At 20.5% G+C, this 15,922-nt stretch overlaps 1 protein-coding gene across 1 annotated transcript in view; it reads left to right on the top strand.

The window, feature by feature from the left end:
* Positions 1-537: 537 nt before the first annotated feature.
* Positions 538-15,922, top strand: part of LOC117176357 (trafficking protein particle complex subunit 5) — a 16,307-nt gene continuing 922 nt past the window's right edge. Inside the window, exons 1-2 of the mRNA XM_033366599.1 lie at positions 538-832; positions 8,689-8,998. Of these exons, the coding sequence (XP_033222490.1) occupies positions 666-832; positions 8,689-8,998 (477 nt within the window). The 5' untranslated portion in view covers positions 538-665. The remainder of the gene's footprint in view (positions 833-8,688; positions 8,999-15,922) is intronic.

The following is a 15,922-nucleotide window of genomic DNA, read 5'->3' as shown; positions in this document are numbered from 1 at the left end:
AATCCTTTAAATTTCAAGGATAAGATTATGAAGAATTTCGAAAGGTGACAAGAAAATACAAAATTTTTCTTGAGATTCCTCGAAAAATTAAAATGATTTTTTATTTTTAAAAAGGGACATTTTAAATGATGTACAAAAATGTAAAAAAATTTTTTAGAAATTAAAAAAAAAAATTAAACAAAGGTTCAAAATTTGAAAAGTTTAAAATAATTACAAGTCTTCTTAAAAATTGTTTAAAAATCCTTCAAAATTAAAAAAAAGTTATAAACAAATTTCCACACATGACATTTGTTTATATAATAATTGTACCTAAAAAATAAGCAAGTAATTATCGAGTCAAATTTTTCTATTATTTAACATATTCGGTCAAATAATTTGAACAGATTTAATAGAAAATTAAAAAAAAAAATTTAACTGGTTTGGTAAGGGCATTCTCGATAATTTCATTTAAAGTATTTGAACTACGCGCGCTCAGTTTCGTATCTAGAACAACCAATCCCATGAATTCTTCTTGTGAACTGACGTTTCTATTGGAGGACGAACAGTAAACGAAAGAGGTCGAAGCAGAGATGTTCGAAGTTTGACAGGTGTCAAAATTGTGATAATTTTTAGAGATTTGTGGTTAAAAATAAAAGTTTTATTTAATTTTGGAATAAGTTAGAATCATGTCTTCTATAACGATATCGGTAGTTCGTCCGCGAACTAGTATTCTCGATAAATCGCTCAGTAAAGGCAAAGGAGAGGTTAGCTTGAGTTGTTTTGCTCTCCTTTTTTCAGAACTTGTGCAATATTGTCAAAATCGAGTTTACACCGTACCTGAACTCCAAAACAAGTAAGTTTGAAATTATTTCAAGAAATTTTATTGCAAAATTAAAATTTTAATGTGAAAAATTGTTTGGACCGTAGACATAACCTCAAACTAAATGACCTTTTATTTACGAAGTTTTCTTAAAAAGACATTTGTTTTGGTTGCAAATTGTTTATAATTCTTATTTTGGTCTTAGAAAGTGAACTAGAATTTTCTCTGGATGAAAACTTAACTATTTTTTAAAGTTTTTTTTTTGTTTAATTCGTCTGTTTTAGGAAAAATTTCATCTCTCTTGAATAAAAATGTAACTTTTCGATTGAAAATTCAACTCTTTTTTGGAAAATTTATCTTTTATTTTAAATTTCATCTGCTTTGGCAGAAATCACATCTTTTATTGATAAAAATGCAACTTTTTGGTTATAAATTAAGCTATTATACTATTTTCTTGAAAATTAAACTATTTCGTAGAAAATTTACTTTTTATTTAAAATGTATATTTTGGTGTTGAAAAATGAACTAAAATCTTTTCTGGATGAAAATTACACTTCTAAAAAATTGATATTTATTTATTACAAATGCATTTGTTTTTGTAAAAAATTTAATATTTTTTGGATAAAAATGCAACTCTTTGGTAGAGAATTCAAATTTTTTGTTAAAAATTCATCTCTGTTTGTTAAAAATTCTTCTTTTTGGAGTGAAAATTCAATCTTTTTTGTAGAAATTTTTTTTCGTTATAATTAATTTTTCAACAGAAAAAGTAACTTTTCCATTTTGTAAGATTTATATTTTTTAGTTGAAAATTCGACTTTTTTTGTAAAAAAATAATTTTTTAGTTTGAAATTCCATTTTTGTAGGGTAAAAATGCATCAGTTTCGTAGAATATTAATTTTTTGCTGAAAAGTTATATTTTTTGTTTGAAAGTTCAATTTTTGTAAAGAAAATTTGTCTTCTGGTTTGAAAGTTCAATAATTTAGATAAACTTTTATTTATTTTTTGAGTTAAAAATCCTTATTTGTTGGAAATTTGTCTTTTTGGTTTTAAAATTCTATCCTTTTGTGGTATAATTTTTATTCTTTTTTTTTATTAAAATCTAAACTATGGCACTTTATTGTTAGGAATTTGTGTTTTTAGTTCAAAATTTTCAACTATTATATTAAAAATTCAATTATTTTGTTGAAAATTCCAGTATTTTGTTTTTAAAAAAACATCTTTTATAGTAGAAGAGAATTTTCCTTCAATAAATTAATAAATTTGAAAATTTTTAATTTGTAAATGAAATACTGATTTATTCCGTTTATAAAATATTCTATGTTAAAAGTATCACAGGATTAAAATGCTGGTATTTGAATATTAATTATTTGAAAATAATTTTATATTTTTTTAAATTATTTGAAAGAAAAATACTCATGAACTTTTTAAATGCAAATTCATATTTCCGGGTTAAAACATTGAACTATTTTGTGAAAAGTACGTATTTTTAAATTGAAAACTCGTCTTTTTGGTAAAAAATGTAACTATTTGGTTGAAAAATTAACTTTATTGTAGAAAAATCGCCTTTTTGGCTTCATAATTCATCCTTTTTTATTTGAAAACTCAACCACTTGGTCGAAAATTGAAATAATTTATACAAAAAAATATATTTTTTTTTTCGAAGAATCATAATTTTAGTTGAAAATTTGAGTATTGTGTTGAAAATTAATCTGTTTTTTTGTATAAATGAACTTTTTTGTTATAAATTCATATTTTTGAGTTAAAAATACAACGTTTTTGTGGAAAATTTGTCGTTTTGATTTGAAAATTCATCTCTATTGGTAAAAATGTCATCTTTTTGATAAAAAACATAACTAAATATACATATTTGATTGAAAATTTAACTATTTTTTCAAAAATTCGTCTTTTCGGCTTGAAAATTCAGAACTTTTGTTAAAAATTAAAGTTTTTTTTTGTTGAAAATTGAACTATTTGGTCGAAAGTTGATCTTTTTTGTTGAGGATTCGAATGTTTTGTTAAAACTCGTTTTTTTTTGTTGAAAATTCACTTTCTCGGGTTGAAAATTCAACTTTTTGTAAAAAATTCTTATTTTCGGTTTGAAAATTATAAAATTTGGCAGAAAATTCACGTGTTCGTTTAAAAGTTGAACTACTTTAAAAAAAACATTTTTCTAGTTGAAGATTTATTAATTTAGGTTGAAAATTCATCTTTTTAGTTTGGAAATTCATTTTTTTTTTGTTAAAAAACTTATATTTGTTGGCTAAAAATGTAAATTTTTCGTTAAAAATTTAACTTTTTTTGTAGAAAATTCGTCTTTTTCAATTATTTTGTCCGAAATTGAACAAATTTGTGGAAAAAAAATCATTTTTTTGGTTAAATAATCACCATTTTAGTTGAAAATTCAACCACTTGTTTTCAAATTTTAATATTATCTAGAAAATTTATAGGATTGGTTGTAAATTAACATTCAGGCTGAAAATCCATCTTTTCGGTTTGAAAACTCAGCTGTTTTGGCAAATATTTAATCTTTTTTGGTAAAAAATGTAACTATTCAGTTGAAAATTAAAGTATTTTGTTGAAAATTCAAACGTTTTTCTTGTATAAATGAACCTTTTTGTAAAAAATTCATATTTTTGGGTTGAAAATTGAACAATGTTGTTAAAAATTTGTCTTTTCGGCTTCAAAATTCAAGAATTTGGTAGAAAAATCAACTATTTGTTCAAAAGTTGCACTGCTTTCTTACAAATTAATTTTTTTGGTTAACGATTTATCATTTTAGTTGAAATTTTCACTATTTCTATAAAAGCTAATTTTTTTAAATCATATTTTTTATTTAAGAAAAAAATTATTTCATTTTTGCTTGACAATTTATTTTTTTAAGTTGAAAATTAATTTTTTTACTTGACATTTTACTTAAAAATTAATTTCTTTGGTTGAAAATTCAACAATTTTGTACAATATTTGTATTTTGAGTTCGAAAATTCAAGATTTTGATAGAAAATTAAACTATTTGTTCAAAAATTGAGTTACTTTCTTACAATTTTTTTTGTTCAGTTGATTATTCATAATTTTAGTTGTAAATTTTACTGTTTTGTTAAAAAAATTCATTTTTTTGGGTAATAATTAATTTTTTTTATTTAAGAACGAAACTATATAATTTTTGCTTGAAAATGTATCTTTTTGAGCTGAAAATTAATTTATTTGGTTGAAGGATTCAAATATATTGTTGAAAATTCATAATTTTCTGTTTAATTCTACTATTCAATGTTTTTGTTCAAAATTCGTATTTTCGACTTGAAAATTCAAAAATTCGGTAGAAAATTCAACTATTTGTTTAGAAGTTTAGCTACTTTCTTACAAATTAATTTTTTAGTTGACGATTTATGATTTTCGTTGAAAATTTCACTCTTTTGTTAAAAATTAATTTTTTTATCATGAAAAAATGAGAATTAAAATTTTTTATTTATAAACTATCAAATCATCGTTGGTTTGAAATATAACTCTAGTTTAAAATTCCTTTTTTTTGGTCGAAAATTAATCTTTTTTGGTGAAGAATTCAAATATTTCGTTAAAAATTCGTATTTTCGGCTTAGAAATTCAAGAATTTGGTAGTAACTTTAACTATTTGTTCAAAAGTTTAGCTACTTCTTACAAACAATTTTTTCTAGTTGATGATTTGTCATTTTATTTGAAAATTGCACTATTTTGTTAAAAAATAATTTTTTGGTTGAAAGATAATTTTTTCATTATTAAAAAATAAAACTGTTTCGTTTTTGCTTTAAAATTTAGTTTGAGTTGAAAATTTATTTATTTTTTAAAAACTATTTTCTTTGTTTGTTGATAATTCAATTCTTTTGTCAATAAATTAAGCTTTTTTATAGAAAATTATTTTTTTTCTCGAAAATCCAAAAATTTTGAATTAAAGTTTTTTTTTTATAAACTATAAAATATTTGTTGGTTTAAAATCCAACTTTGGTTGAAAATTTCTTTTTTTGGGGGCCGAAAATTAATTTGATCTGATAAAGGTTTAAAATATTTTGTTGAAAGTTCATAATTTTCGGTTAAATTAAACTGTTTTTAAATGAAAATGAAAACATTTTTTAAAAGAAATATCAACTATTGCACTTTTCGTTGAGAATTGATTTTTTTAGCTGAAGATTCATCTCTTTGGTTCAAAATTTAACTATTTAATTGAAAATTCAACTATTTTGTACAAAATTCGTATTTTCGGCTTGAAAATTTCAGAATTTCTTGGAAAATTCAACTGTTCCAAAGTTCCTTTTCTTTTTTGCTGTTGAGAATTTATATTCCAGAAATTTAAATTTAAATTTAAATTTAAATATAGAATTTAATTAAACTGTTGTTGATTGAAAATTAAAGAAATTGTTAGAAAATTCAACTGTTTTTTTTTCATAAGTTTAGCTACTTTATTACAAATTATTTTTTTGAGTTGATGATTTACTATTTTATTTGAAAATTACCCTATTTTCTTAAAAATTCATTTTTCTACGAAAAATAATTTTTTAATTATTAAAAAATGAAACTGTTTCATTTTTGCTTGAAAATTTATCTTCTTGATTTGAAAATTAATTTATTAGGTTGAAAACTCGTTTCGGTGTTGTTGCTAATTCAGTTATTTTGGTATAAAATTCAGTTTTTTTTATAAGAAATTAGTTGGTTTTTTTTAAATCGAACAATTTTTAATTAAATTTTTTCCTTATGGTTTGAAAATTAACTTATTGCGTTGAAAACTCGTTTTTTTTGTTATTAATAATTCAAGTATTTTGGTAGAAAGTTCCGATTTTTTTAAAGAAAATTATTTTTATTTTTGCTTGAAAATTCAGCAATTTTGAATTTTTTCCTTTATAAACTATAAAATATTTCTTTGGTTAAAATCCAATTTTTTTTAATTTCTTTTTTTGGTTTGAAAACTAATCTTATTAATTAAACTATTTTTGATTGATAATTGAAATATTTTTCAGATGAAATATCAGATATTACACCTCTTGTTTAGAATTGATTTTTTTTTAGATGAAGATTCATCTCTTTGGTTGAAAATTTAACTATTTTGTTGAAAATTTAGAATTTTTAGTTGAAAATTCGACTATCTTATACAAAATTCGTATTTTTCGGCTTGAAAATGCAAGAATTTGGTAGAAAATTCAACTGATTGTTCAAAAGTTGAGCTACTTTGGTACAAATTAATGTTTTTTGTTGAAAATTAATTGTTTTATTATAAAAAATCAAACTTTTATTTTTTTTTGGAAAATTGATCTTTTTAATTCATCATTAATTAATTATTTCGTCGAAAACTCGTTGTTTTTCATTATTTATCATTCAATTCTTCTGGTAGAAAATTCAGCTTTTTATAGAAAATAGCTTTTTTTGCTTTAAAATTCAATCATTTTGAATAAAATTTTTTTCATGGACTATAAAATCCTTTTAGGTTTAAAATCCAATTCTTTTGCTTCAAAATTTATCTTTTTGGTTCGAAAATTAATCTTTTTTGCTGAAGGATTCGAATGTTTAGTTGAAAATTCAATTTTTTCTGTTTAATTAAATTGTTTTTTATGGTAAATTGAAATATTTTTTAGAGGAAGTATATCATATATTATATTTTTCGGCTCTAAAATTAAAGAATTTGTTAGAATATTTAACTCTTTCTTAAAAAATTACACTACTTTCTTACAAATTAATTTTTAGTTGATTATTCATCATTTTTTGTTGAAAATTTCACTATTTTGTTAAAAAATCATCTTTTTTTTAGATTTAATTTTTTTATTATTAAAAAATGAAACGATTTCATTTTTGCTTGAAAATTGATCTTTTTGAGTGGAAAATTAATATCTTGAGTTGAAAATACGTTTTTTTTTAATGACACCAAATTTATTTAGTGTAAAATTTAGCTTTTTTTATATAAAATTATATGTTTTTTTATAAAATATTTATTTTTCCTGTCAAAATGAATCAAAAGCATTCAAATTAATTTTTTAGTTGATTATTCATCATTTTTTGTTGAAAATTTCACTATTTTGTTAAAAAAAAGCATCTTTTTTTTAGATTGAATTTTTTTATTATTGAAAAATGAAGCTATTTTTTATAAAATTAATTGTTTTTTTTTCTTTCAAATTCAAAAATGTAGGATTGTAATTCTTTCATTATGGACTATGAAATATTTTTTTTCGGTTTTAAAATTAATCTATTTTGGTGTAGGATTCAATTTTTTTTTTGAAAATTCATAATATTTTGTTTAATTAAACTGTATTTGATTGAAAATTAAAATATTTTTTAGAGGAAGTATCAATCTATTGCACTATTTGTTGAAAATTTATTTTATATAGCTGAAGATTATTCTCTTCGGCTGAAAATTCGTCATTTTTGATTGAAAATTCAACTATTTTTGTACAAAATTTGTATTTTCAGCTCTAAAATTAAAGAATTAATTAAAAAATTTAACTGTCTGTTAGAAAGTTACACTACTTTTTTAACAAATTAATTTTTTATTTGATTATTCATAATTTTTTGTTGAAAATTTCACTATTTTGCAAAAAAAAAAGCATTTTTTTCAGTTTGAAATTTTTTTATTATAAAAAATATAACTATTTCATTTTTGCTTGAAAATTGATCTTTTTGAGTTGAAAATTAATTTATTTAATGAAAAATTAAGCTTTTTTTATATAAAATTGTTTTTTTTTTGCTTTCAAATTTAAAAATGTAGGATTGTAATTCTTTCATTATGGACTATGAAATATTTTTTTTCGGTTTTAAAATTAATCTATTTTGGTGTAGGATTCAATTATTTTTTTGAAAATTCATAATATTTTGTTTAATTAAACTGTATTTGATTGAAAATTAAAATATTTTTTAGAGGAAGTATCAATCTATTGCACTATTTGTTGAAAATTTATTTTATATAGCTGAAGATTATTCTCTTCGGCTGAAAATTCGTCATTTTTGATTGAAAATTCAATTATTTTTGTACAAAATTTGTATTTTCGGCTCTAAAATTAAAGAATTAATTATAAAATTTAACTGTTTATTAGAAAATTACACTAATTTCTTACAAATTAATTTTTTAATTGGTTATTCATAATTTTTTGTTGAAAATTTCACTATTTTGATTTAAAAAAAAAACATTTTTCAGTTTGATTTTTTTATTATTAAAAAATGAAACTATTTCATTTTGCTTGAAAATTGATCTTTTTGAGTTGAAAATTAGTTTTTTTTTTAAATTACACTGAATTTATTTAGTGGAAAATTGAGCTTTTTTATATAAAATTAATTGTTTTTTTTTTGTTTCAAATTCAAAAATTTAGGATTGAATTTTTTTTCTTCATAGATTATAAAATATTTCTTTTTACTTTCAAAATGAATCTTTTTTGGTGAAGGATTCAAATTAATTTTTTAGTTGATTAATCATCATTTTTTGTTGAAAATTTCACTATTTTCATAAAAAAAAACATTTTTTTCAGTTTGAATTTTTTTATTATTAAAAAATGAAACTATTTCATTTTTGCTTGAAAATTAATCTTTTTGAGTTGAAAATTAATTAATTTAGTTGGAATTTATTATTTTTTTTAAATTACACCGAATTTATTTAGTGGAAAATTGAGCTTTTTTATATAAAATTAATGGGGTTTTTTTTGCTTTCAAAATAAAAAATTTAGGATTGAATTTTTTTCTCTATGGACAATAAAACATTTACTTTGGTTAAAAATCTAGTTATTTTGTTGAAAATTCCCTTTTCCTTGGCTGAAAATTAAATATTTGAACTGAAAATTGAATGGTGCAATTTAAGAAAAAGTTTCTCTTTAGGAAATAAATTTGTAGAACTAAAATTTCTTAATTGGAATTTTCGATTTACAAAATCCTGGATTATAAAATTTCAGATTATCTGAATTGGGAATGGAAGTGGGCCATCGAGTAACGGATCTTCTGATTGTTCGCGAAAAGGGTGGTAAACGAGAAATAAAATTACTGAGCGCGCTTCTTTTTGTCAAAAGCACACTTTGGAAATCCCTATTTGGCAAAGAAGCCGACAAATTAGAACACGCTAATGATGATGAACGCACTTATTATATTATCGAAAAGGAATCCTTGGTCAATAAATTTGTCTCCGTTCCAAAGGACAAAGGCAGTTTAAATTGTGCGTCTTTTGTCGCTGGAATTATTGAGGCTGTACTTTGCGACTCTGGATTTGTAAGTATTATTATTTATTATAAATAATAATTGGGAAAATGACAGTGAATTTATTTTCAGATAAATTTTTTAAAGAAAAATCTATCGAATCACTTGAAATGTCGCTAATTTCATATCACATAATATAATGCAATTAAAAATATACAATATGTATATAATAATCTATATTTACATTTTTCAACATTTTTTAAATAGATTTTACAGAAAATTTTATAAGATTTGAAAATATGTTTATTTTTTGGTTGACAATTTGACTTGACTTTTTACAGAATAAAAATGAAAAATTTTTATTTCTAGATTTTCAAAATTCAAGAATTTTCAATTGAAGTTTTTAAAAATTGCAGATCTTTTAATTTTAAATCTTCAAAATTGAAGAGTTTTCATTTAGACAATTTAAAATTGAAAAATTGACTAGAAAAATTTAATTAATTAATCTAATTAAAAATTAATTTTTTTTGTGAATCTTTGAAATTCAAGAGTTTTCAATTTTAATTCATTAAAATTAAAGAGTTTTTAATTTTCAGAATTCATGATTTAAAATGATAAATGTTTCAAGTTCTAAAATTTTAAAAATCTGTAATTTTGATTTCAAATTCAAGTTTGTAATTTTGAAATTTAAAAATTAAAATTTATGCTAGTTTTGAGTCTGGCAATTGAAAATTTCGTAATTTAGATGATTTATATTCCAAAAATTATCAATTTAGAAAATTTCTAATTTAAAATTTGACTTTCTACGAAATAATCAAAATTTAAGATTTTTTTCATATATCTATAATATAAAAGAATTTTTAATTATAAATCTTCAAAATTGAAGAATTATAAATTGTATAACTTTAAATTGTATTTCTGAAAAATTAAATAGTTTTTAATTCTAAATTTTAAAAATTCAGGAGTTTTTAATTGAAGTTCTTAAAAATCGCAGAACTTTTAATTTTAATTTTTCAAAATTTTCGAGTTTTAATTTTGACAATTAACAATTGAAAGCTTGAATTTTCATTTCAAAAATATCTTTAAAATTCAAAGAGTTTTCAATTTTAATTGATTAAAATTAAAGAGTTTTTAATTTTGAAAATTTACGATTTAAAAATGATGCAAGTTTCAAGTTATAAAATTTTAAAAATCTGTAATTTTTATTTAAAACTCAATTTTTTTATTAAAAAATTAAAAAATTAAAATGTATGCAAGTTTTGAGTTTAGCAATTAAAAATTCTGTAATTTTTATGATTTATATTCCAAAAATGGTCAATTTGGAAAATTGGACTTTTTACAAAATAATCCAAATTTAGGATTTTTTTTCATATATCTCTAATATAAAAGAGTTTTTAATTATAAATCTTCAAAATTGAAGAATTTTAAATTGTACATCTTGAAAATTGAATAATTTTTAATTCTATATTTTCAAAATTTAAGAATTTTCAATTGAATTTCTTAAAAATTGAGGAACTTTTAATTTCAAATCTTCAAAATTGAAGAGTTTTAATTTTAATTCTTTAAAATTAAAGAGTTTTTAATTTTGAAAATTTACAATTTAAAAATGATGCAAGTTTCAAGTTCTAAAATTTTTAAAATCTGTAATTTAGATTTAAAATTCAAAAATTAAAATTTATGCAAATTTTGAGTTTGGCAATTAAAAATTCTGCAATTTTGATGATTTATATCACAAAAATTATCAATTTGGGAAATTTAGAAGGGAAAATTTGACTTTTTACAAAATAATTTTTAATTCTATATTTTCAAAATTCCAGAATTTTCAATTGAAATTCTTCAAAATTACAGAAATTTTAATTTTAAATCTTCAAAATTGAAAAGTTTTAATTTTGGTTTCCAAAATTAAAAAATTACATTTTTTTGTGAATCTTTAAAATTTTATTTCTTTAAAATTAAAGTTTTTAATTTGGAAAATTTACGATTTAAAAATGATGGAAGTTTCAAGTTCTAAAATTTAAAAAAAAGCTGTAATTTTTATTTCAAATTCCAGTTTTTAATTTTAAAAATTAAAATTTATGCAAGATCTTAGTTTGAAAATTTAAAATTCTGTAATTTTGATGATTTATATCCCAAAAATTATAAATTTGGAAAATTTAGAATTGAAAATTTGACTTTTTGCAAAATAATCCAAATTCAAGAATTTTTTTCATATATCTCTAATATAAAAGAATTTTTAATTGTAAATCTGTAAAATTGAAGAGCTTAAAATTCCCAATTTTGAAAATTGAATAATTTTTAATTCTATATTTTCAAAATTCAAAAATTTTCAATTAAAATTCTTCAAAATTGCAGAACTTTTAATTTTAAATCTTCAAAAGCGAAGAGTTTTAATTTTGACAATTTACAATTGAAAACTTGACTGTTGGTTTTTCAATTTAAATATTTTTAAATTGTAGTTTTTATTTTTGAGAATTCACACGTCAGTTTCAATTGTAAATACTCGAAATTAAAAACTCTTTAATTTTAAAGAATTACAATTAAAAACTCTTGAATTTTAAAGATGTAAAAAAAATTAATTTTGGATATCAAGTTAAGTTTTCAATTATAAATTGTTAAAACTGAAACTTTTTAATGGTGAAGATTTAAAAGTAAAATTTCTGCAATTTTGAAGAGCTTCAAAATTGAAGAGTTTTAATGTTGTCGACTTACAACTGAAAATTTGACTATTGATTTCCAAAATTCGAATTTTTTTGTACATGTTTAAAATTCAAGAGTTTTCAATTTTAATTATTTAAAATGAAAGTTTTTTTTTTTTTAATTTACAATTCAAAATGAAATATGAATACTTAAAAATTTTAAACAGTTAAAATTTGGAAACTCTTGAATTTTAAAGATGCACAAAAAAGTGTTAATTTTTAATTTTGGAAATCAAAAGCCGCGTTATCAATTGTAAATTATCAAAATTTTAACTCTTCAGTTAAGAAGATTTAAAATTAAAAGTTCTGAAATTTTAAAGAGCTTCATTTGAATATTCTTGAATTTAAAAAATATAGAATTTAAAATTCTCCAATTTTTAAGATTTATAATTAAAAACTCTTTTATTTCAACCATGCATAAATAAAAATTCTTAAATTTTAAAAATTTTGTAAAAAGTTCAGGTCAAATCTTCAAAATTTTTATTTATACATCTTTAAAATGCAAGAGTTTTTAATTTTGAGATTTTACAATTCAAAAATCTTAAAAATTGAATATTTTGTATGTTATATTTTCAAAATTCAAGAATTTTGAATTGAAACTCTTAATAATTGCTAACTATTAATTTAAAATCTTTAAAATCGAAGTGTTTTAATGTTGACAATTTAAATTGAAATCTTGACTTTTCATTTCCGAAATTCAAAATTTAGGAATTTTTATTTATATATCTTTAAAATTCAAGAGTTTTTAATGTTGAGAATCAACAATTTAAAATTATGGAAGATTCAAGTTTCACAATTTAAAATGCTGTAATTTTGGTGATTTATATTCCAAAATCGTTCAATTTCGTAGATTTATAATTGAAAATTTTACTTTCGATCTTCAAAATCATAAAAATTTAAGAATTATTATTTATTATACATCTTTAAAATAAGAGTTTTAAATTATAAATCTTCACAATTTAAGAATTTTACTTTTGACAATTTAAACCTGAAATCTTGACTTTTGATTTCCAAATTTCAAAATTTAAGAGTTTTCAAATTAAACTCTTTAAAATTGAATATATTCTCATTTTTTTCAAAAGTCAAGATATAAATTCTAAATTGTCAAAAGTTTCTTTAATTGTGAAGATTTAAAATTAAAAGTTCTGCAATTTTCGAGATTCAGAATTTAAAATTCTTCAATTTTTAAGAGTTATAATTTTTGAATTTTATTTTAAAGATGTATAAATAATAATTAAATTTTTTTATGTTTTTGAAGATTGAAAGTCAAATTTTGAATTCTAAATCTTTCGAATTGAACAATTTTGGAATATAAATCATCAAAACTACAGCATTTAAAATTTTGAAGCTTAAAACGTGCATAGATTTAATTTTTAAAATTTCGAAATTAAAAAATTAATTTCAAATGAAAATTTTAGATTTTTTAATTATACAGCTTGAAAATTGCATCATTCTGAATTGTAAATTCTCAAAATTAGAAACCATTCTATTTTAAAAGAGTTAAAATTGAAAATTCTTTATTTTTGGATTTTGGAAATCAAAAGTCAAGATTTCAAGTGTTAATTGTCAAAAGTAAATTACTTCAATTGTTAAGATTTTAAATTAAAAGTTCTGCAATTTTCAAGAACTTATATTAAAAATTCTTAAGTTTTGAAAATATAGAATAAAAAATTATACAATTTTCAAGATTGACAATTTGAAATTCTTAAAATTCTTAAAATTTTTTTCATTCAATATTTTCAAAATTGAATAATTTTCATTTGAAGTTCTAGAAAATTGCAGAACTTTTAATTTTAAATCTTTAAAATTCAAGAATTTTACATTTGACAATTTACAATTGAAATCTTGACTTTTGATTTCCAAAATTAAAAATTTGAGAATTTTTACTTATACTTCTTTCAAATTTAAGAGTTTTCATATTTGAATTTTTAAATATTTTTTAATAATAAATTTTCAATTTTAACTCTTTTAAAATAGAAGAGTTTTTAATTTTGAGAATTTAAAATTCAATATGATGAAAGTTTCAAGCTGTGCAATTAAAAAATCTGTAATTTTCATTTGAAATTGAAATTTTAATTTCGAAATTTAAAAATTAAAATCTATGCAAGTTTTTTAAGTTTCACAATTTAAAATGCTGTAATTTTGATGATTTTTTTTCAAAATTGATCAATTCGGAAAATTTAGAATTGAAAATTTGACTTTCGATCTTCAAAATCATAAAATATAAAAAATTATTATTTGTGCATCTTTAAAATAAAATTTTTAAATTATAAATCTTCAAAATTGAAGAATTTTAAATTGTCAATCTTGAAAATTGAATAATTTTTAATTCTATATTTTCGAAATTTAAGTATTTTTAATTAAAGTTCTTGAAAATTGCAGATCTTTTAATTTTAAATCCTTAAAATTGAAGAATTTTACTTTTGACAATTTACAATTGAAATCTTGACTTTTGATTTTCAAAATTCAAAATTTTAGAATTTTTATTCGTACATTTGTAAAATTTAAGAGTTTCTAATTTTGAGAATTTACAATTCAAAATTATCTAAAAATTTATTTGAAATTGAAGTTTTTAATTTCGAAATTAAAAAATTAAAATCTATGCCAGACTTTTTAAGTTTAACAATTAGGAATGCTGTAATTTTGATGATTCATATTCCAAAATTGTTCAATTTGGAAGAAAATTTCAAGAATTATTATTATTGATTATACATCTTTAAAATAAGACTTTTCAATTATAAATCTTCAACATTGAAGAATTTAAATTTTCAATCTTGAAAATGGAATAATTTTTTATTCTATATTTTCGAAATTTAAGAATTTTTAATGAAAGTTCTTGAAAATTGCAGAGCTTTTAATTGTAAATCTTTAAAATTGAAGAATTTTACTTTTGACAATTTACAATTGAAACCTTGACTTTTGAGTTCCAAAATTCAAAATTTAAGATTTTAATTTTAGATTTTAATTTTATGATTTTCAAGCTCGAAAGTCAAATTTTTAATTTTAAACTTTCCAAATTGATAAATTTTGGAATATAAATCATCAAAATTGAAATTTGTATCATTTTTAAATCGTAAATTTTTTTAAATTAAAAACTTTAATTATAATGAATTAAAATTGAAAACTCTTGAATTTTAAAGATTCACAACAACAAAAATGATTATTTTTTATTTCCAAAATCCAAAAATCAAGATTTTTCAATTTTAACTCTTTTAAAATAGAAGAGTTTCTAATTTTGAGAATTTACAAATTAAAATGATGCAAATTTCAAGTTGTATATTAAAAAATCTGTAATTTTCATTTGAAATTAAAGTTTTTAATTTCGAAATTTTAAAATCAAAATCTATGCCAGTGTTTTTAAGTTTTACAATTAAAAATGTTGTAATTTTGATGTTTTATATTATAATTAAAGAATTTTTATTTATATATCTTTAAAATTGAAAATTTTTAAATTGTAAATCGTGAAAACTGGAGAATTTTTAATTGTAAATCTTCAAAATTGAACTATTAAAAAAAATTACAGCTACATATCTTTAAAATATAAACCTTGAAAATTGAAGAATTTGTGATTTTTAAGTTTTCAAAATTCAAGAATGTAATTGTAACTTTTAAAAATTTAAATTGAATTAAAATTGTATGAAAACCAATGTAGCTATTTTAATATTTATTTTAATTTAAGATTATTAATTATATTTATTTTAATATATGATTATTAATTATATTTATTTTTATTTATGCTTATTAATTATATTTATTTTAATTTATGATTATTAATTGTTCGATCAAATGAGCGCCTTCAGCACGTGAAATTCGATCGAAGTTATATTTCAAGCCTCGTTCTTAAGATTATACTGTTAACCATGTAGATCTCTAAGTTGCCGCTAGAGTGCACAACGTTTTAGAGAATAAGAAAAACGAAACATCGCGGGGCCCTCAGCAGCCGACATACAGGCCTGATCCCCAGTTCCTTCATATTTTTAGAGGTAGGTGACTTACCTACACTGAGAGACTTTCAGTGTAACATATATACCGCTATCAATGCGACCGAAGCGCCCTTCGTTTCACGTAGTCAGTGCCCCGAAAATGAACTAGGTATGCTCATATAATGCGTGTTCTTGATACGCCCACTGGTCGGAGTAGTGGGTACTCCGATACTCAGAGCAGAGTACAGTCGCAACTTTTTAATCACGAGCGTGCGTACACTGAAAAAAATGGTTAGATGCGACAAGAAGCTCCTTATTAGTAGAGTTGGTATAAGCTACAACAACTACTTCGATGGTAACAGTAACTAACCAGTTTT

Source organism: Belonocnema kinseyi, chromosome 7 (genome assembly GCF_010883055.1).
Source record: "Belonocnema kinseyi isolate 2016_QV_RU_SX_M_011 chromosome 7, B_treatae_v1, whole genome shotgun sequence".
Lineage (NCBI taxonomy): Eukaryota > Metazoa > Arthropoda > Insecta > Hymenoptera > Cynipidae > Belonocnema > Belonocnema kinseyi.
The sequence above is the reverse complement of the archived record's forward strand: the minus strand, read 5'-3'. Positions and strand labels throughout refer to the sequence as shown.